The sequence below is a fragment of the Anarhichas minor genome, unplaced genomic scaffold (genome assembly GCF_050575085.1).
Source record: "Anarhichas minor isolate MPS153535 unplaced genomic scaffold, ASM5057508v1 ptg000048l, whole genome shotgun sequence".
Classification (NCBI taxonomy): Eukaryota; Metazoa; Chordata; class Actinopteri; order Perciformes; family Anarhichadidae; genus Anarhichas; species Anarhichas minor.
In genome coordinates this window covers 888775-910441 of record NW_027466494.1, presented here as the reverse complement: position 1 = coordinate 910441, position 21667 = coordinate 888775, and the positions used below count along the sequence as shown (strand labels likewise).

Below are 21667 nucleotides of genomic sequence, written 5' to 3'. Positions count from 1 at the left end.
ACATCACAGTTCCTGTAAACATCCTTAAGAGGTTTTTCATTGGTTCTTAAGTCCATCTCTCCCTCTCTCTCTCTCCCTCTCTCTCTCTCCCTCAGAACCTCCCACCCCTCCTGGGTACCCCGAGGTTAAAGACAAGACCAAGAGCAGCATCACGCTCACCTGGAGCCCGCCGGACAGAGATGGCGGCAGCCCCATCAAGGGTTACATCATCGAGGTCCACGAGGAGGGCTCTCCTGATTGGAGGAGGGTGAACCCCGCCGACAAGCTCCACCCGTCAACCGAAATCACCGTGCCGGACCTGAAGGAGGGCAAGAAGTGCAAGTTTAGGATCTACGCGGTGAACGCCGCCGGAAACTCAGAGCCCGCCAAGACGGGAGACATCCTGGTTGAGGACATCCTGAGTAAGAGACCTGATCGTAGTACAAGACCTGATCCTGAAAGGCTATTATGAATAATGGTTATTTATTATGGTCATCTTTAATTCATTTAAACCAGACGTCTCAGTAACTGAGTACCGAGGCATCTGGTTAAAAGACTTAAAGACTCAGACTGTGTTCTGAATCTGGAGCGGACGTTGTTTGGATGTATTTTGTTCGATGAATAAATATCTCAGAGCACGCTGCTTTTAAAACAGCTGGTTTCTTTGTGTTTGTTCTTCAGTCGAGCCGTTGATGTCTCTGGACATCAACGCTCAAGATCTGATGAACTGCAGAGCCGGAACCCCCATCAGGATTCCTGTCACCGTCACCGGACGACCCGTTCCCAAAGTCACCTGGACCTTCGACGGAACCGCCGAGACCGAGAAGAAGAACGATCTCCACACGCTGCCCGTTGACTCCGAGGTCAGATGCTTTGCTTTGTTCGTACAATATCTGAGTGATTGTTATCTTATGTCTTCATAAAATATATATATATATATATATATACATATAAAACGTGTTCCCTCTCAGATCCAGTCCACCGACACGACCTCAGTGGTCCTGATCCCAGAGAGCAAACTCAACCACAGCGGCCGATACGTCATCAACGCAGAGAGCGTTGCCGGACACAAGGTGGTCAAAGTCAGAGTCAACGTGCTCGGTACGTAAATACTCAAAGGCTTGTGGAGTGAAATGCATTTTGGGTACTCCAAAAGACTCAACAATAATGATTCGGAATACAGAGAAATTCAGAAACCAGATTAGAGAATGAAGACAGATTGTCACTTCTCCGTCTTCAGACCTCCCCGGACCTCCGAGAGACCTGAAGGTCAGCGACGTGACGAGAGGAACTTGCCGACTCACCTGGAAACCTCCGGCGAGCGACGGAGGAGAGAGAGTGAAGAGCTACTTCATCGAGAAGAAGACGGTGGACGGCAAAGCCTGGACCAAGGTCCGACCCCATCATGGCTCACATCAGTCGGATTAATGATCTCCGAATTTATCGACCAATAACAAACTCTTGTTGGTGCTTTTCCAGGTGAACCCGGCGTGTGCTGCTCAGTCCCTGGTGGTTCCAGACCTGATCAACGGTCAGGAGTACCTGTTCCGCATCCGGGCTGAGAACCGCTTCGGGTTCGGTCCGCTCATTGAGACCATCGAGGGCACCAAAGCCAGAGATCCAATCCGTACGTCTGCTTTCTGAACTCATGCTGAATAATAATAATAATAATAATTCCAAACACATTATTCCTGATAGAACAGGTCTACCGGTAGACCTCCGACCACACACTTCTTCTCAGGAGTCACATGTGACATTCTTTCGTCTGCAGATCCTCCCGATCCTCCCACCAGGCTGAAGATCCAGAGTGTGAGGAAAGGCGCAGTGAAGTTGGCCTGGAAGGCTCCAAAGAACGACGGCGGTTCACCCGTCACCCACTACAGCGTGGATCTGCTCTGCTGGGAGGCCAGCAGCGCCCAGAAGGAGTCCTGGAGGAGGTAAACCCTTCACCCCAGAGGTCTACACGGGTCCACCTGGGTCCTACTAACTGGGGGGGCCGAGTAGGAAGCAAGTTCAAGTTCTATTCAGTTCTGTTATTGTCTCTGTTTGGGTCCACGGCATTTAGGATCAGGTTCAAGGATCCATTTACTTCAGACCAGGTCTTCTGTACTGATCACTTCATTCAAATATACTAACAATCCATCATGACTGTGTTAACTCCTCGCTGATTGGTGGAAATGTTGTCTCCATCAATCAAAGGCAGACATTTTGACATCCGTCCACGTACATCTGCAGCAGAAGAATCTTAATATTTACAGAAATTAAATGTGTTCAAGAATAATATTTTATTCTGTTGGAATCTTCTGGTCCTTCACAGTTTCGATTTTCATTTCTTCATATTTTCCTGCAGTTAAATTGACACTTTACAAGTTCTTCCTCATTCTGAAGCACTCTGTCTCTGGTCCTCCCAACCTTTTCTCTTTGAATTTTGTGACCATAAAACATAAACATAGTGTGTTTGAATGAATCTAGTGTTCCTGCTGGAAGGAGTCCGATCTGCTTTCCTTCCGTTGTGGAACATCTTCAGCACCGAGGTTTTACTTTTTGTTTGGAGGCTCGACTGTTAAGAGCTGAACCATCTGTGACCTTTCAGGTGCAACCGGAGGGACGTTGACACCACCAGCTACAAGGTGGAGGACCTGACGGAGGGAGACGAGTACGAGTTCAGGGTGGTGGCCTACAACGAGGCCGGACCCAGCCGACCGTCCACCACCGTTGGACCCATCGTCGTCCAGGACCAGACCTGTAAGACAGGCGCTCTAATGACATGCACGCCTGCATCATAGGAAGTCAGAGAATCCTTAATGTAAAAACCTGATCTTTTGTGCTGCAGGCGCTCCGTCCATCGAGCTGAAGGAGTTCATGGAGGCCGAGCAAGGCTCCGACATCAGCATCGTGGCCACGCTCCGCGGCTGTCCGTTCCCCACGCTCACCTGGTACAAGGCTCCGCCCCACAAGTCTGACGACAAGGCGGAGGTCCAGTACGACGAGCACATCAACAAGATGGTGTCCGACGACAGCTGCACGCTGCTCATCCAGCAGGGCAAGCGGCCCGACACCGGCCTCTACACGCTGGTGGCCTCCAACAGCCTCGGCAAGGCCTCCAAGGAGATGAGGCTCAACGTGCTCGGTATGGAACACCGACCACGGCCGGGTTATGGATCAGATAGCGCCACGTTTATCTGTTTGTTCAGCAGCTGAATAATAACAGTAATAACTTTCTTTATAGAGCACCTTTAACAACAGAGTTTACAAAAAATAAGACAACAAAACCAACAACAGAAAGCTCAGTGAGACAGTCAATACTATGAAAATATAATAAAATAAATAAAATAAATAAAATAAATAAAATAAAATAAAATAAATAAATTAAATAAATTAAATAAATTAAATAAATTAAATAAATTAAATAAATTAAATAAATTAAATAAATTAAATAAATTAAATAAAATAAAAAATGTAGTAAAATAATTTTGTAAAATCAACCAATAAAAATAAAACTGAATAAAACCGGATTAGCTTCCCACATCCTGACACATCTCATCATGTGATTATTCATCTGTTCATTGGATATTAAGCATTTGTTGATCTTTACCCAAACACGTAATAACAGTAATTCTATTTTCTACCAGGTCACTGAAAGAAGAACATCTTATTATTTCTCTTATTTTCACCCAGACTTGATTTTATTTTTGATTTTAGATTAAAGTAAATTAAAATTAAAAAATGTTCAGCCTGAATGTCACTGAAACTGTTAAAGGAGAAAGATAAATCCTGTTTTATTAATAATTCTGTTATTATGACCATTAATGAACATGGTTAATATCAGACATATCACTTTATAATCCACTCTATACTTTCCACCCTGAAAATACATTCTTACACATTTGTGTTCCTCTTCTGCTTATTCAATGTTTTTAAATTAGATTTCTACATAAAAAATCTATATTTTTCAAGACGAACATAAGCAGCAGTAACCGTGACTTAACGACTAACAGCATCAACATGTCAAAATAAGAGTTCAAATAAAGAGGAAACAAAAGCTAGACACCACACTGAACCTCCCTCTGAACCTCCCTCTGAACTTGATGCTTTTCTTTCAGGCCGGCCCGGTCCTCCCTCCGCTCCCATCAAGTTCGAGGAGATCGGCGCCGAGAGGATTACGCTGTCCTGGCTGCCTCCGAAGGACGACGGCGGCTCCAAAGTCACAAACTACGTGATCTGGAGGCGCGTCGCCAGCAGGAAGACCTGGGTCCCCGTCACCAACGAGCCCAAAGACCGGATCTGGACGGTGGAGAGTCTGATGGCCGGACACGAGTACGTGTTCCGGATCATGGCCCAGAACAAATACGGAGTCGGAGAGCCGCTGGACAGCGAGCCCGAGGTCGCCAGAAACCTCTACAGTGAGTTTCTGACAAATATAATGTTAAATACTTCAAACAGTCTCTCATAACGTTTATGCCGATATCACATTAAGGTGTCGTAACTTTTCACATAAAAAAAACAAGTATAGTATTTTTACATAAATGTAACCAGGAGAGACATTAAAGTACCAGAGACATGTAAACAGATTACTGATGACTGACCTCTTTGGTTCAACCCTCTCACCTTCCATCCTCCCTTCAGCCGTCCCCGGTCAGTGTGAGAAGCCGACGGTCGCCGGCATCACGATGGACTCCATGACGGTCAGCTGGGAGGAGCCCGAGGACGACGGTGGCACGCCGATCAGCGGCTACTGGCTGGAGCGTAAAGAGACGACGGCCAAACGCTGGACCCGCGTCTCCCGAGACCCCATCCGTCCAATGGGCATGGGCGAGTCGTTCGTGGTCAGCGGACTGATTGAGGGCTCACAGTACCTGTTCAGGGTATCCGCCATCAATGCCGCAGGACCGGGACCTGCCAGCCCCCCCACAGACCCCATCTTCGCCAGAGACCCCATCTGTAAGAGTTGCACACGGAAATCACACAAGTTAATGTTTAAATACACAGAGCAGGAGGTTAACTGTCTGTCTCCTCCTGTAGCACCGCCCTCTCCTCCGACCCCAAAGGTTTCTGATTGGACCAGGTCCACGGTGGACCTTGAGTGGATCCCTCCTCTGAAGGACGGAGGCTCCAAGATCATCGGATACTGGGTGGAGTACAAGGAGGAGGGCACAGAGGCCTGGGTCAAGGTGAGCTGATCTTTATATCGTCAGTGATCTCGGGACAGGACTTGGTTTTTAGAGAGAGCAACTTTATAAACTCCATGTTTGTGTTTTTTTAGGCCAAGGAAACGGAAATCCGTGGCACCCGACTTGTGATCGCTGGTCTGAAGACTGGCGGCAAATACAAGTTCAGGGTGACTGCGTTCAATGCTGCCGGTAACGGAGAGCCAGGAGAAGTCCCAGAGGTCCTGGAGGTCAACGACAGAAACAGTGAGTCGGTCTGAAAGTCTAAGACGGTTATAAACCTTCGATCTCTCAACAACGTCACCTTTATGCACGGATGCATCCTGTTTGGTGGTAACGTTGAGTTTCCTGCGCACAGTTCCCCCTGAGCTCGACCTGGACGCCTCCGTGAAGGAGCGGATGGTGGTCCACGCCGGCGGTGTGATCCGAATCATCGCCTACGTGTCGGGCCAGCCGACCCCGGAGGTCACCTGGAGCAGAGATGGAGCCGCGCTGCCTCCCGAGGCCAAAGTGGAGACGACGGCCATCAGCTCGTCTCTGGTGATCAAACCCTGCACCAGGAGGCACCTCGGCATTTACACGCTGACCGCCAAGAACGCTGGAGGGGAGAAGACGAAGAACATCACCGTGGAAGTTCTGGGTAAAATACTGTCTTGACTACGCGTCTTGAGACTCTTTATCGATGTTGTTTTTTAAAGTAAAACGCGTTTGTGTCCTCCTTCAGACGTCCCCGGGGCCGTCGGCATCCCCTTCACCGCAGAGAACCTGACCACCGACTCCTGCAAGCTTAACTGGTTCTTCCCTGAGAACGACGGTGGCTCTCCCATCAGCAACTACGTCATCGAGAAGCGAGAGGCCGAGCGCAAGGCCTGGACGTCGCTGTCCTTCACCGCCAGCCGACAAAACGCTGTGGCTCACGGCCTCACCATCGGAAAGTCCTACTTCTTCAGAGTGGCCGCGGAGAACGCCATTGGCGTCGGACCCTTCATGGAGACCGCAGCCGAGCTCATTGTCAAGGAACCAATCAGTGAGTTTTAGTTAAATCATGGTGACCCCTGGTCTCTGAAGGTCCAAGAGTTGAAAGATGAGAGGATGAATAAAGTCTTTCTAAATCAAAAAGCTGTGTTAGAAAACATTTTAAGAATATTCAGAATAAGATTAAAGAGAATAAGGTCATTTTGGAAAAGTCAACACTTTGAAGATAATTTCAACACAAAAGTTAGAACGTTAACAAAAGAATAAAGTCTTCATTTTGAAGGGTAATAATGGCAGAACTTGAATTTTTAGATAAGATAAAGTCTTAATTTTGTGATCTCTTTTTCCTCTGAGTTCTCTGATTAATCTCAGAACTGAACAGTTAAAGAATCCCTTAACGAGTTCCCATCTTCAGACATAAAGAACCGTCTGTCTGTGCTCATCTCAGGTGTTCCTGACCGCCCCGAGGAGCTCGAGGTCACCAAGGTCACCAAGGATTTGATCAGCGTCACCTGGAAGGCGCCCAAGTTTGACGGCGGCTCAGAGATCACCATGTACATCCTGGAGGCGCGTATGATCGGTAAAGACAAGTTCACCAGAGTGACGAAGGAGACGCTGATGGAGAGGAAGTACACCTACGACGGCCTGAGGGAGGGAGAGACCTACGAGCTCAGGGTCCTCGCCGTCAACGAAGTCGGACCCAGCAAGCCGTCGTTCTCCACCAAACCGATCACCTGCAAGGACGAACTGGGTGAGGACCAGTGGTGTTTGTTTTGATAGTTTTTTAGGTTTGAGTTCATTGCTGTTAGAAATCTATAAAACTAAACTCTCAGAGACTCGAAATATTGCTGTTAGAATTTAAGCAATTGTAGTTCAAACCAGTACCGTCAGCAGAATGTAAGACAAAGATGCAACAACCCAGTCACTGATTTAGGTGAATAGAAAAGGGGAGAGAATCCTCACTGTTGACACTTTATTCTTGTCTTACAGAGCCGCCAACCATCGAACTGGACTTCCGCGATAAGATCATCATCCGTGTGGGAGAGAGCTGCCTGCTGCAGGGCCGCTACACCGGCAAACCATCCCCGTCCATCATGTGGTACCGAGATGACGAGGAGCTGAAGGCGGACAGACACGTCATGTTCAAGAACACGCTGACCACCATGTCGCTCGGCCTGATGAAGGTAGAGCGCGAGCACAGCGGCAGATACGTGGTGGTAGTGGAGAACAGCACCGGATCCAGGAAGGGAGTCAGCAACATCACGGTTGTCGGTATGTCTGCGGAACTCTCTAGAGGCTTATAAAAGCTAGTGTCCTCTGCAAAGAATCTATAGATGAGCTATGGATGAAGATGCAGCAACTAAATCATTTCATTTCATTGAATCGTTTATTTGAACTTTTGCTGATGTTCACTTGAGTTTCTGCTCAGGGTTCTGATGGCTGCAGAAGCAGAGTTGTGAGACATATGAACCCGTGTTGATACGATACCTGAGATTCAGTATCGGTGCCAAAATTACACCTAAATTGATCTTGAAACCTGAGAAATATAAACACAGTTTTCTATAAAGCATAGAAGAAAGAAAGAAGACAGTGAAACTCAATGGATGTATGGGTGAAGATGCAGCAACACAATTATTGATTTAGATGAGAAATAGAAGGGCTCTAAAATAGAATATTGCTGCAAGCTCTACTCATTGAGGCTTGTTTCACACTGACGGTTTCTTTCATCCCTGCAGACCGTCCAACTCCTCCTGTTGGCCCAGTGGTGTTTGAGGAGGTGCACAGGGAGTACATGGTGGTCTCCTGGAAACCTCCTCTGGACAGCGGCGGCGTCGACGTCTCCAACTATATCATCGAGAAAAGAGACACCAACAGAGAAGCCTGGACCATGGTCACGTCTGCCTCCACCAAGACCACATGCAAGGTGGGTCAACCTAACTCCAGTTGGCTGTTGTGTTATTTTAGTTCTGGAGTCTATAAAGGTATACCTGACCCCAGGAAGACCTGTTTTCTCCCAGTGGTGGGGGTTTGCTGAAATTCAGAGATGTTTACATGTGATTTGTTCCTCTCAGATCCCCAAGCTCACGGAGGGCAGGGAGTACATCATGAGGATCTTTGCTGAGAACATGTACGGCATCAGTGACCCTCTGGAGTCCGAGGAGATGAGAGCCAAAGATCTCTTCAGTACGTTTACTTTTCTCATGTTTCAGTTCTCCTAAACGCAATTCAGGAAATTCCATTTTTGATCAATTCAATTTGAGTTTATTTATGTTCATCACTGTGCAAAAATGTCCTTTTGAAAAATCACATTTATACAAAATAGGAATATATTTTATTTTCAAATTGATCTAATTCAACATTTTACGAATACAAAATTCAACAATAAAGATGCATTCCTTTATAAAGAGAGCCCTGATAACCCAGTGTTCCTTCTGTGGCCCCCCTGCAGGAGTTCCTGAGGCCCCTGAGATGCCCACAGTCAGGGAGGTGTACGCCACCAATGCTCTGGTGCTGTGGAACCGGCCTCGCGACGGCGGGAAGCCCATCACCAACTATGTCCTTGAGAAGAAGGAGCCCACTGCAAAGAGGTGGTCCAGAGCCACCAGAGACCCACTGTACCCGGCCACTCAGTACCGAGTCCAGGACCTGGTCGAGGGCTGCGAGTACGAGTTCAGAGTGATGGCTGAGAACGAGCTCGGAACCGGAGACCCAAGTGTCCCCTCCAAACCCATCCTCGCCAAAGATCCCATCGGTCAGTGCAGCGCAAATTCATGCAAAATATATTCTACATTCATATTTGACTTTATTCTACATTCATATTTATTTGTGTCATACAATCTATATTTTATTTTGAAACCAGCTTTTTGTTTGTGCATAAAAACATTGACGTTTTTATTATACAAGTAATTTACAGTAAATGAAGATGAAACATTTGTCATTTAGCATTTCTGACTAGTATTTATTTAGTATTCTCTTTTCTTACGTCATGACTATATATCTTCATTAACAACCACATTAGCATAGCTAATTAGGTTTAATATGTTGATATTGTTTTAACTCAAATGTCTTTCTCACTCTTTACAATTGCACTACATCCGAAGTACAATTTAGATATTTAGATATTCTAACACTTAAACATTCTATTTCAAAGCTGTCACCATACTATAGCACAATATTAAAAACTAAGACAACAGCCAACCTCTGAAGACCTTGATGAGTCTTAAGATAATGCTTGTCGATGTTTTGTACCAAAGGTTTTGCCCGTTGATTTATGGTCTATGATGTGTTCTCCTCACAGTGCGTCCCAGCCCTCCAGTGACCCCCGAGGCCGACGATAAGACCAAAGACTCCGTCAGCCTGAAGTGGAAGTTGCCCCGTCATGATGGGAAGGGCCGGATCTTCGGCTACCTCGTCGAGTACCAGAAGCCCGGTGCCGTGGAGTGGAATCCGGCCAACGAGACCCCAGAGCAGTGCCCAGACCTCCACTACGTGGTGACGGGCCTGGCCGATGGACAGGACTACAACTTTAGGATCTTCACCGTCAATGCCGCCGGCAAATCTGACCCTGCATACGTGAAACAGACCATCAAAGTCCATGACAGACTGGGTAAGGGGTTCATTCAAACCTCCTCTGTTATTTCTCTAAAGCATAGCAACAGTTTTTCAGAACAAATTCATTTTTATGTTTAGTTTAGCATTATTATTATTATTATTATTGGATGAGAGAAAAATATACATGAACATCCTTAGAACTGGTAAATCACACTCACTATACCATTTTACTTCAACTATCCCACCACAGAGGAGCCAGAGTTGCTACTGGATGCCAACATGGCACGCGACCACCTGGCCATGCTGGGCACTGATATCACCCTGAGCGCCACCATTAAGGGAGTACCAACGCCCACCGTCAGCTGGAAGAAGAATGACGGCGACGTTCCTTCTCACATCACCGTCGCTGTCACCACCACCAACAGTAAAGTATTCATCCCCAAGAGCATCCGGGCCGACTCTGGCAACTACACCATCACTGTGGAGAATGCTGCTGGAAAGAAATCAGCAACCGTTGCCGTACTTGTTCTGAGTAAGTGAAAGATCCACCAACACAAATATGGGATTTGATCAGTTTTGAACACAAGAAACAATTCCTGAAGATGATGTTTGAATTTAGAAAAGCTTAAATTTGACTGAAACTCGCTTTTGTTTCCTCCAGACAAGCCGTCTCCTCCCAGAGACCTGGTGATCTCTGAAATAACCAGTGAGTCTGCCTACCTGACATGGAAGATTCCCGAAGACAATGGCGGTGCCGTCATCTCCCACTACGTCGTGCATAAGAAGGACGTGGCCGCCGAGCAGTGGGTTCCTGTCGCTGCATCCAATAAGAAGCTGAGTCTGATGGCCATGTACTTGATGGAAGGAATCCAGTACCTGTTCAGGGTGGCTGCTGAGAACCAGTTTGGCAGGAGTGACTATGTGGTGACCAGGTCACCCATCAAGGCTCTTGATCCTCTCTGTGAGTAAAAGTCATAACTATGTTACCTATTATTTTAAACAAAATAATTATTTTTCATCACTTTGTGTAAATTGTGAAGCTTCTAAATCCAGAAGGCTCGACTCTTTGTGACTATCCACCGTGTCATTCTCAAGAGTGTTTCTGCACTTCCAAATAACATTGTTTTTGGACATGTTTAAGATCCTCCTGGCCCACCCAAAAACCTGCACCACACTGATGCAGACAAGACAGAGGTGTGGTTGTCATGGGAGTGGCCCGACCGCACCGGTGGAAGTGAAGTCACCGGCTTCATTGTGGAGCACCAGGAAGAGGGACAAACTGACTGGGTCACATTCAAGACTGTCAGCAACAACCATGCCCACGTCACTGGTCTGGTGGAGGGCAAGACTTACCGCTTCAGGGTCAAGGCTCAGAACAACATCGGTGTGAGCAGTCCTGACACCAGCGTACCTGTCACCTGTCAGGAAAAAACATGTAGGAAACATTATTCTTATGGAGCTGTTTCTCATTGCAAATGCTGTTCCTGTTCTCATGTACAGGCCTGAAAACATCATAATATTGTCTTTTTTCTTTTAGTGCCACCAACTATTGAAGTTGATGTGAAGCTTATTGAGGGTCTTGTTGTCAAAGCTGGTACAGCTATTGCCCTTCCAGCCAAGATGACAGGCATTCCCATTCCCACTGCCAAATGGATGACCGATGGCAAAGAAATCACATCTGAGGGCCGCCATAACATTGAGACAGCTGGATACTCTACCGTCCTCGGTATCCCTGAGACCCAGAGAGGAGACACCGGAGAGTACACACTCACTGTGGCCAATCCTGCAGGTAGCAAGACCGTTGCCCTGCATGTCACGGTGCTGGATCTTCCAGGTCCACCCATTGGACCCATCAATATCTTGGAGGTTACCCCTGATTACATGATAATCCAATGGAGGGCACCCAAAGATGATGGTGGCACACCCATCACCAGCTACGTGGTGGAAAAGAAGGATGTGAAGAAGTCTTGGGAGCCCTGGTCTGTTGTTAGCTCCAGCGGCACCAGCACCAAGGCTAAGGTGTCCAGGCTGGAGAAGGGTCGTGAGTACATTGTCCGTGTCCGTGCAGAGAACAAGATTGGCTTCGGCGAAGGGCTTGAGAGTCCTCCCACTATTGCCAAACACATGTTTAACCCTCCTGGTCCACCAGGCCCGCCAGAGTGCTCTGATATCACTGAGAATGCTGTGACAGTGGAATGGACCCTGCCTGACTATGATGGAGGCAGCCCCATCAGTGGATATGTAATTGAACGCAGAGAAATGACAGGAAAGTGGATCCGTGTCAACAAAACACCGGTGCTGGACCTCAGATACAGAGTCTCAGGCCTGTTTGAAGGCAACAGCTACGAGTTCAGAGTATTTGCTGAGAACGTTGCTGGTATTAGCGGGCCCTCTCCCACCTCTGACGCCATCAAGGCCACTCGTGCCATCACCAAACCCGGACCCCCTGGCAATCTGAAATTGAAAGACTGGAGCAAGTCCTATGCTGACATCTGCTGGACCAAGCCTACAAGAGACGGAGGCAGTCCTATTCTGGGCTATGTTGTTGAGGTTCAGAAGTCAGGATCCGCTCAGTGGGACAGAATCAACAAGAACCTTATCAAGATGTGTGCCTACAGAGTGCCAGGCCTCATTGAAGGAATGGAGTACAGGATTCGCATCAGAGCCACTAACAAGGTTGGAGACAGTGAACCCAGGGAGCTGGCTGAGACTGTCTTAGCAAAGGACATCCTGGAGCCCCCTGATGTCGTTGTCGACACATCCTGCCGTGACTCTCTGACTGTCAGGGCAGGTCAGATCATAAGTTTGATCACTAGAGTGAAAGGCAGACCAGACCCAGAGATCACATGGACCAAGGATGCCAGAGTCATATCCCGGGACAAGCGCATTGAGATGAAAAACAACTACCCTCTGTGTGAACTGGTCATCAGCGATGCCGTCAGGTCAGACTACGGTAAATATGCCATCAACGCCAAGAACAGTAGTGGACAGGCACAAGCCACCATTATTGTCAATGTCCTGGACACACCAGGGGCTTGCCAGAACCTGAGAGTGGCTTATGTGACCAAGAACTCCTGCATGGTTTCCTGGGAGAACCCTGAAGACAACGGAGGCACTGAGATCAACCAGTACATTATTGAGTGCCGTCAGCCCAGCCAGAGAGGATGGACTGTGGTGTCCAATGACTGCACCAAGCGCCAAATGAAGGCCCCTCTTACTGAGGGCTGTGAATACTTCTTCCGTGTCAGTGCAGAGAACAAGATTGGTGCTGGTCCAGCTATTGAAACCAAGACACCTGTGCTGGCAGTTGATCCCATTGAGAAGCCTGGTGAACCCATTGACTTCCAAATCTCTGAGATTGGCAAGACCTTCTGCTTCCTCAAGTGGAGGAAGCCAGACTATGATGGAGGTAGTCGTAACCTGGGTTATCATGTTGAGAAGAAACCAAAGGAGGCTGAGGAGTGGGAGAGGCTACATAAGGGTGCTATCAAGGAGACTTACTTCATGGCCGACAGGTGCATCGAAAACCAGCTCTATCAATTCAGAGTTCAGACTAAGAATGAGGGAGGCGAGAGTAACTGGGTGACCACACCTGAAGTCCTGGTTAAGGAACAGCTTGTGGACCCTGAAATCAAGATAAAACTGGATGGAACACTCGTGGTCAAGGCAGGAGACTCCATTCCTATTGAGGCAACAGTGAAGGGCAAACCACAGCCTGATGTCAAATGGACCAGAGATGAGCGCACAGATGAGATAAGAAGGGGCCCCAGGCTTCAGATCGAAACTGGTGCCGACTTCTCAAAGCTGCTGCTTACCGGTGCCAGGCGCACTGACAGTGGTAAATATGTTGTTACAGCCTCAAACGCTGCAGGAACCAGTTCTGCTCATGCTAAGGTCAATGTACTGGATAGACCCGGCCCCATCAGCGACCTCAAGGTGTCTGGTATCACCATCGACAGATGCCATTTGGCATGGGAAATCCCAGAGGATGATGGTGGCTGCGATATCTACAACTACATTATTGAGAAATGTGAGACCAAGAGGGGAGTCTGGTCGGTCCACTCCAATGCTGTCATCACCAATAAAGCTAACGTCACCCGTCTCATTGAGGGCAATGAGTATATATTCAGAGTACGTGCTGAGAATAAGATGGGTCCTGGCCCTGCAGTGCAGAGTGAAGCCATTGTCGCCGGCACCCAGTTCAGTGTACCTGATGCTCCTGAGGCACCAGATGTCACCAAGATTGCCAAGGAAGAGATGACTGTGCAATGGTCAGAGCCCGAGAGAGATGGTGGAAAGTCAATCACAGGGTATCTGTTGGAGAAGAGGGAAGAGCATGCCGTTAGGTGGTCGCCTGTCAACAAGGATCTAATCCCTACAACTCGTTTCACAGTTGCTGGACTCCTGCCCCTCCATGACTACCAGTACAGAGTCAAGGCTGTCAATGAAATTGGCATTGGAAGCCCAAGTAAGCCTTCACGTGCCATCACTGCCAAGGACACAGTTGGTATGTACCCAATAATACATTTTTCATTGTGTTCACATGTTAACAAATGTAGCTCATGGTGGGATGCGCAAAATCCACGGCTTGATCATTAAACATATTTATGTCTTCTTACAGAGCCTCCTGCACCTCCTACCAACATGAAGGTCCTGGACAGCACCAAGTCCTCCATCACCCTGGGCTGGACCAAGCCTGTATCCGATGGTGGAGCTCCCCTCATCGGCTACGTTGTGGAGATGAGGGCGCAGGGAAGTGCCAAGAAAGGAGACGATGGTTGGAAGAGGTGCAACGTGGCAGCTCAGCTGGTCATGTGCGAGTTCACAGTCTCAAGTCTGGATGACCAGCTTGTGTATGAGTTCAGAGTGTCAGCTCAGAACCAGGTGGGCATGAGCCTGCCCTGTGACCTGGAGGGTGGTGTGATCCCCAGGGAGATTCTAGGTGAGTACTTTGTTGAATTGTAATTGCTTTTATGATAACTAGATGAGGTCATAGTCCCACTCAATAATATGGTGGAGTAACTAATGATTAACATCAATATGTGATCTGTAATTGCAACATCAAGCTGACAACTGCACTGTTCCTTCCAACAGAGGCACCAGAGTTTGACTTGGACGCAAATTTGAAACAGGGCCTGACGGTGAGAGCCGGTTGTCCCATCAGACTATGCGCCACCATCAGGGGTAGACCACCTCCCACGGTCACTTGGAGGAGGATGGGTATTGACAACGTGATCAGGAAGGGAAAAGTCGACATCATTGACACCATGACTTTCCTGGTCATCCCCGACAGCACCCGCGATGACTCTGGCAAATACTGCCTGACACTTCGCAATCCTGCCGGAGAGAAGGCTGTGTTTGTCAACGTTAAGGTTCTGGGTAAGTCCTGGTTCTCTTTTAATTGTGCTGATGAGCTCAACAATCACAAACATTGCTTAAGTCATGTAACAGCGGAATCAAAACAAAATCCAAATGTCATGATGTATTTTTCCTGACAGACACTCCGGGACCTGTGATCAATCTGGAAGCTACCGACATCAAACAGACATCAGCCATGCTGTCCTGGAGTCCTCCAGAGGTCGACGGTGGCAGCGAAGTCACTCACTACATTGTTGAGAAGCGCGAGATCGACCGCAAGACGTGGGCAACTGTCAAGTCCGAAGTTGAGAAGGATAAGATTCCCTTCAAAGTCAGCGGTCTCATGCCAGGCACCGAGTACTACTTCAGAGTCACAGCAGTCAACGAGTATGGTTCTGGAGTTCCTAAGGTGTCACCCACTTCCTACCTGGCCTCTGATCCTGTCAGTACGTATCATCTCTTAGTCACACAATGTGACACCAGAACTCAGAGCTCAGCTTACAGCCTCACCCTTTTCTTTTTCATCCGTCATTAGAACCACTTGAACACACCTGTCTGTTTTAATTTTTCAGGCAAGCCCGATCCTTGTGAGAAGATTGAGGTTCTGGAGATCACTAAGAACAGTGCCACAGTTGGCTGGGTGAAGCCCGCAAGAGATGGTGGTGCCAAGATTGATGGTTATGTCATTGAATACATCGAGGTCAAACCTCCTCCAGAGCCTCCAGCACCTGTGGAGGTTTGTCTTGTGATAAAAAAAATTCTCTGACTGTTGCAATCATTTGTTAATTACATTTTCAAAAATCTGTTCTGTTTTGTTATTGTACTTCAAGTATTTAAGTTAGGATGCATGTGCTAAAAAACCCAATCCTCCCTGCCATTTTACAAATATATATGATATTATAGAATTTAGTAATTTAAGCTTTTTTATATTATTGAGTACATTTTAAAGTATTACTCTTCAACCATCAATTTGCCACAGGTTCCAGAGGGAGAGGAAGCTCCTCCACCACCTCCACCGCCTCCCGTGGTAGAGGAGGAGGATGTAGAACCTGTAAGAGAAGTGTGGAACGCCTACACTACAGTGAAAGGTTTGACAATCAGCATCAGCGGCCTGAAGGAGGGCAAGAGGTACAAGTTCAGAGTGGCTGCTAAGAACATCATGGGCCAGAGCTCGTTCACTGAGACCAGGCAGCCAATCGAGATCAAGGAACAGATGTGTAAGTTATTACATCAGATTAATAAAAGACCATTAACTCATGATCAGCACTTAATTATTAATGGTTACTGTACTTTCGATACCAGTAGCATGTAGCACATGCAGGAATATCACTACATATACAGGAATATCACTACATATGTACACTATTTATTATCTCAAAGCTGCTCTCAGCTTCCCTAGATAATATCTCTAATGAGTCAAATTGTCCACACCTGCAGTGGAGCCAAAGATCGTCATGCCAGAGACAGTGAGCGCCAAAGCCAGAGCCAAGCTCAGAGTGGAAGCGCTGGTTTCCGGAAAACCCACTCCGACCTGCAAGTGGATGCGTGGTGAGGATGCAGTGGTCCCGTCCAGCCGTCTGGCCGTGCACCAGTCTGGCAGCATATGTGTCCTGATCATCAAAGACGTGTCAAGGACTGACAGCGGAGAGTACAGCCTGGTGGCTGAGAACAGCTCTGCAAAGGTGGTAGAGTCTCTGAAGATGATCATTAGAGGTCAGTTTTACCCACAATTAGATAATGTGACGAAAAGGAAAAAAGTCACATTATCTAAAAAAGTCACGCCAAGACAAAATGACTTGGCGTGATGGAGATTCTTCATGTTTAAATCCGACTTTTCTGTGTTTCAGACATCCCCGGTGCTCCCGAAGGCCCCGTAGAGATCAGCGACATCGACTCCGACGCCTGCTCCCTGTCCTGGCACAAACCACTGGAGGACGGAGGCAGCAATATCACCAACTATGTGGTGGAGAAATGCGATGTGACTAGAGGCGACTGGGTGATGGCAACCTCTTCTGGTCAGAAAACCAGTTGCAGGCTTGGGAAACTCGTCCCTGGGAAGGAGTATGCGTTCCGTATCCGTGCTGAGAACCGCTTCGGGGTGTCAGACCCTATTCAGTCCGACAGGATGGTTGCAAAGTTCCCCTTCGGTAAGTGAATTATGTCATCATTGCAGTCCTTGATTAGCTTCAGATGTTAGCATCTGGCTAAAGTTGACAGGTTGTATCATTATAGACAATATTCATTTTTTTTGTTTTTTTGTCACCAGATGTTCCGAATGAGCCTCTCAACTGTCGTATAAACAAGACCAACAAGGACTGTATGTTTGTTGCCTGGGATAAGCCCGAGAGCGACGGCGGCAGTCCCATCACAGGTTACTACATCGAGCGTAAGGAGAGGAACAGCCTGCTGTGGGTGAAGGCCAACGACAATGTAGTACGCACCACTGAGTACCCATGTGCTGGCCTCATCGAGGGCCTGGAATACACTTTCAGAGTGTCCGCCATCAACCGTGCTGGCCAGGGCAAACCAAGCAAGAAGACCGACTTTGTCACGGCTAGAACGCCTGTTGGTATGTTTGTCACCAACACAACAACACCCACGTAACAAGCTTTATTCTATTCATTTCATCTTGTTTCCTGACTTGTGCATATTTGATTCTTTGTCTCACAGATACTCCAGGTAAACCTGAGATCCTGGATGTTACCAAGAGCTCGGTCACTCTGGTTTGGACCCGTCCCAAGAATGACGGCGGAAGCAAAATCATTGGCTACTACGTTGAGGCAATGCGGGTGCCAGGAGACATCTGGATACGTTGCAACACCAGCAGCCAGAATGTCCCAAGAGAGGAGTATACGGTGACTGGTCTGGAGAGAGACTTGCAGTACCAGTTCAGAGTCATCGCCAAAACCGCTGTCAATATAAGCAAACCCTCTGAGCCCACAGACCCTGTCTTGGTCTGTGCTGAGAATGGTGAGAGGTTCAATCACTACAATCACAACATTACTGTATTTTCAGCTAAACTACTAAGCTTGTGACTTTGAAACTAAAAGCTGAAGATTCTCTCACAGATCTGAGTCTTAACTCTGCTTTTTGTCGTCGTTACAAACACAGTTCCTCCGAGGGTGGAGGTCAACGCTAAGATGCAGAAAGGTTTGAAGGTGAAGGCCGGAGCCACAATCCTCCTGGAGGCCGAGGTGTTCGGTAAGCCGATGCCCAGAGTGACGTGGAAGAGAGCTGATGACAGCCTGAAATCAGGTGAAGGACAGATCATCACCCAGGAGAGGAATCGCTTCCAGCTGGAGATGTCGGCGGTCACGAAGGAGCACACAGGAACATACACCATCCTGGCCGAGAACGCTAGTGGCTCCAAGACTGCCGAAATCCAGGTCAACGTGCTGGGTGAGTGCTTTCATCATTTCTTTAGAAATGTCTGTTGGAACTCTACCAATATATAAGTTAACGGTTTTTACAGTCTAATAGCTGTATTCACATTAATGCATGATGGGCACACAGCTTCACCGTCAACACCTTGTGCTCAGTTGGGTGACATTTCATTATTTCGTGTCTCCCTAGATGTGCCTGGCCCTCCTGCCAGTGCCAAATGTGTTGAGGTGTTTGCCACCAGAATCAAGTTGTCCTGGGAGCCTCCTCTGAAGGACGGTGGCGCTCCCATTAGCAGCTACATTGTGGACAAGCGTGAGACCAGCAGAGCCAACTGGGCCCAGGTCTCCGCCAAGATCAAAGGCGATGGCCTTGAGTTAAATGTGAAGAAGCTGATTGAGAGTCACGAGTACCAGTTCCGAATCCGTGCTGAGAACACATGGGGAGTCGGAGACCCCCTCATCACCAACCCCGTCATCGCCAAGAACCCATTCAGTGAGTCATTACCACCATTTTCTCTGGGTTTTGCTTAACAACATCAATGACAGTGACAAATATTAGAAATCAGTGCTACAGTTTAAACTGGGTCTCATACTGCCATGTAAGTTTGACAAGTAGCAGCTACACCAAACCAGCTTACTGTCACGCATATTCTGTCAACATCTAAAGCTTCTCATTACACTGAGTCCAGACTTGGTTGCTTATTTGAAACTTGAAATACAAAATTTGATATCTAAACTAAACCCTGAACTGTGATGTCAATTCCAGCTGTCCCAGGCCCTTGTGAGGCCCCAGTGATCACCAATGTGACCAGACATCGTATGACAGTGAGTTGGAAGGAGCCTGCCGATGATGGAAAGTCCACCATCCTGGGCTACATGCTGGAAAAGAAAGAGGTCAAGGACATAAACTGGACCAAATTTACTAGGAAGCCCATGACAGAGAGGAGCCTGGAAGTCACAGGCCTCACAGAGGGAGCCGAGTACGAGTTCAGAGTCCGTGCCGTCAACGTGGCAGGAGAGGGCAAACCCAGCGAGCCCTCTGCTGGCACCACTGCACAGAATCCTATCAGTGAGTAACCTCACACAACTTTGCATAGTTTATTTTCTTACTGAAATAAAAGATTCTCTGTATGTAAACTAACCTGTGTAAATGTGCTCTTCCCCAGCTCCTCCTGGCCCTGTTGTGAACCCCAGTGTGACAGACACAACCAACAGCACCATCAGCCTCACCTGGACCGCCCCCGCCAACAATGGTGGAAGTCCCATCCTTGGATACTTGGTGGAGTGCAAGAGGACCGACACCACAGACTGGATCCGTTGCAACGTCCCCAGGAACCTGCAGGACACCAGCTACACCATCCAGAACCTCATTCACAAGGCCGAGTACCAGTGCCGAATCACTGCTGTCAACAAGGTCGGCTTCAGCGAGCCAGTTGAAGTGCCCGGCAAGCATGTTGCCAAGGACATCATGAGTACGTATGATTTCAATTTCTTCAACTGCATTTATTTTTTAAGTAGAACAACATATCATCGACATAACAAGGTATACAAGATACAACCTGTGTTTCTCAGTTATCTCAAAGTTTAGCTGGATTATAACCATCATGTTGGCCCAAATGAAAAGGTTGTGGTGTATTTCAGTTGACAACATAGAATAGTTAATATACACTGTATCACTTGAGCAAAGCATTGTATTATAATCATGTTTTTATGATAAAAGAGCACACAATGAGCAGTTTTTGCTCCATTTTCATGTATAATATGAGGCTTTAACAGAAATGACAACAATAGAAACAGAATAAGATAACAATAAGAGCCTTATCTCACACAGTCACACATCAAACTATCCTCTTTGTGTGTTCATGCAGTTCCTCCCGAGGCAGAGCTGAGTGTGCAGCTGAAGGAAGGCCTGGAGCTGCGTGCTGGTGCCACCATGAGACTGCATGCCATCATCAAGGGCACTCCCATTCCCAAGAGCACCTGGGCAAAGATGAACACCAACATCAAGGACCGCCTGGGCGTTGTCATAAAATCCACCAACACTGACTCCCTGGTGGTGGTGGAGAATGTCAACAGATATGATGCTGGCAAATACATTCTGAGCCTGGAGAGCTTGGCTGGCATAAAGGTGTACACCGTTGTGGTCAAGGTTATTGGTGAGTGAAGGACTTTCATAGTTTATTCACTAAGTGGATGCATTCGTCTCAGTTTGCTTGCATTGACTGTACTCTGCAGAGACTGACTGACTAGCCACTCGTGGATGGAAACACCAGGAAAAGGAATATGTTCTCGGTACAGGTTTATATTTTAAGAGACACTGTTATGACGTGATGTTGTATCTCTCCAGATACTCCCGGACCACCAGTCAACCTGATGGTGAAGGAGTCAAACAAAGACAGCGCCTCCATCTACTGGGACACTCCTCTGATTGACGGTGGCTTTGAAATCACCCACTACATCGTGGAGAAGCGTGACACTGAGAGGAAGGCCTGGTCCATCGTCTCCAACAACTGCACCAAGACATCGTTCAAGTTGGAGGACCTAGACGGCGGACGGTGCTACTGCTTCAGAGTGTCAGCAGTTAACCAGCTCGGTACTGGAGAGTGTTGCGAGACAGCCGACTCAGTCAAAGCATCTGGTGGGTTTGATGATAGCAGATTTTGTGCTTCTTTTGTTTTTTGTTCTTGCAAATATTATACTCACTGCGCTAAATTTGTACTTTTCCAGAGGAGCCTGGGCCGGTCATGGACTTCAAGACTCTGCTGGTTACCAAGTACTCTTGCACTCTAAGCTGGAAGAAACCCCTCACCGATGGTGGCAGTCGCATCATCTGCTACGTGCTGGAGGTTCTCAATGGTGACGACAAGTACAAGGAGCTAATGAGGTCCAAGAACATGCAGTACAGCGCCAAGGACCTAGTGGAGGGCAGAGAGTACAACTACAGAGTCAAGGCTGTGAATGACTCAGGAGAGAGTCCAGTCAAGGAGCTGTTAGTGGTCGCCAAGGACCAGATCAGTAAGTCCATATTCATAAAAGTTACCAAGAAATAACTATTGAGGAATTGTTAAAAGGTTCTCAATTCTTAATTCAGAGCATAGAGATTGCCTCTACGTGGCTCTCAACATGGTGATGGCTGAGCCAGTGGGTAGCAGCAAACAGTGTTTACCTGAGGGAGAACTAGGGAGGATTAGTCCTCTATATATTTACATAGATAATAGTTGTTTGGTGAGATATTAATGATCTAAATATAAT

General features: G+C 47.5%; 1 protein-coding gene across 1 annotated transcript in view; it reads left to right on the top strand.

The window, feature by feature from the left end:
• The window catches only part of LOC142971624 (titin-like), a 169941-nt gene that overhangs the window by 101211 nt on the left and 47063 nt on the right, over positions 1-21667 (top strand). The window contains exons 156-195 of the mRNA XM_076112202.1: positions 96-401; positions 661-842; positions 951-1080; positions 1220-1371; positions 1459-1606; positions 1751-1916; positions 2573-2724; positions 2813-3109; positions 4083-4382; positions 4606-4920; positions 5002-5150; positions 5243-5393; positions 5506-5787; positions 5872-6174; positions 6571-6873; positions 7113-7394; positions 7859-8046; positions 8195-8306; positions 8572-8874; positions 9421-9729; positions 9925-10206; positions 10336-10635; positions 10816-11109; positions 11212-14181; positions 14296-14616; positions 14769-15053; positions 15173-15478; positions 15605-15732; positions 16072-16249; positions 16470-16745; positions 16880-17179; positions 17299-17601; positions 17703-18002; positions 18144-18431; positions 18606-18908; positions 19182-19484; positions 19582-19887; positions 20284-20571; positions 20763-21053; positions 21143-21430. Of these exons, the coding sequence (XP_075968317.1) occupies positions 96-401; positions 661-842; positions 951-1080; positions 1220-1371; positions 1459-1606; positions 1751-1916; positions 2573-2724; positions 2813-3109; positions 4083-4382; positions 4606-4920; positions 5002-5150; positions 5243-5393; positions 5506-5787; positions 5872-6174; positions 6571-6873; positions 7113-7394; positions 7859-8046; positions 8195-8306; positions 8572-8874; positions 9421-9729; positions 9925-10206; positions 10336-10635; positions 10816-11109; positions 11212-14181; positions 14296-14616; positions 14769-15053; positions 15173-15478; positions 15605-15732; positions 16072-16249; positions 16470-16745; positions 16880-17179; positions 17299-17601; positions 17703-18002; positions 18144-18431; positions 18606-18908; positions 19182-19484; positions 19582-19887; positions 20284-20571; positions 20763-21053; positions 21143-21430 (12840 nt within the window). The remainder of the gene's footprint in view (positions 1-95; positions 402-660; positions 843-950; positions 1081-1219; positions 1372-1458; positions 1607-1750; positions 1917-2572; positions 2725-2812; positions 3110-4082; positions 4383-4605; positions 4921-5001; positions 5151-5242; positions 5394-5505; positions 5788-5871; positions 6175-6570; positions 6874-7112; positions 7395-7858; positions 8047-8194; positions 8307-8571; positions 8875-9420; positions 9730-9924; positions 10207-10335; positions 10636-10815; positions 11110-11211; positions 14182-14295; positions 14617-14768; positions 15054-15172; positions 15479-15604; positions 15733-16071; positions 16250-16469; positions 16746-16879; positions 17180-17298; positions 17602-17702; positions 18003-18143; positions 18432-18605; positions 18909-19181; positions 19485-19581; positions 19888-20283; positions 20572-20762; positions 21054-21142; positions 21431-21667) is intronic.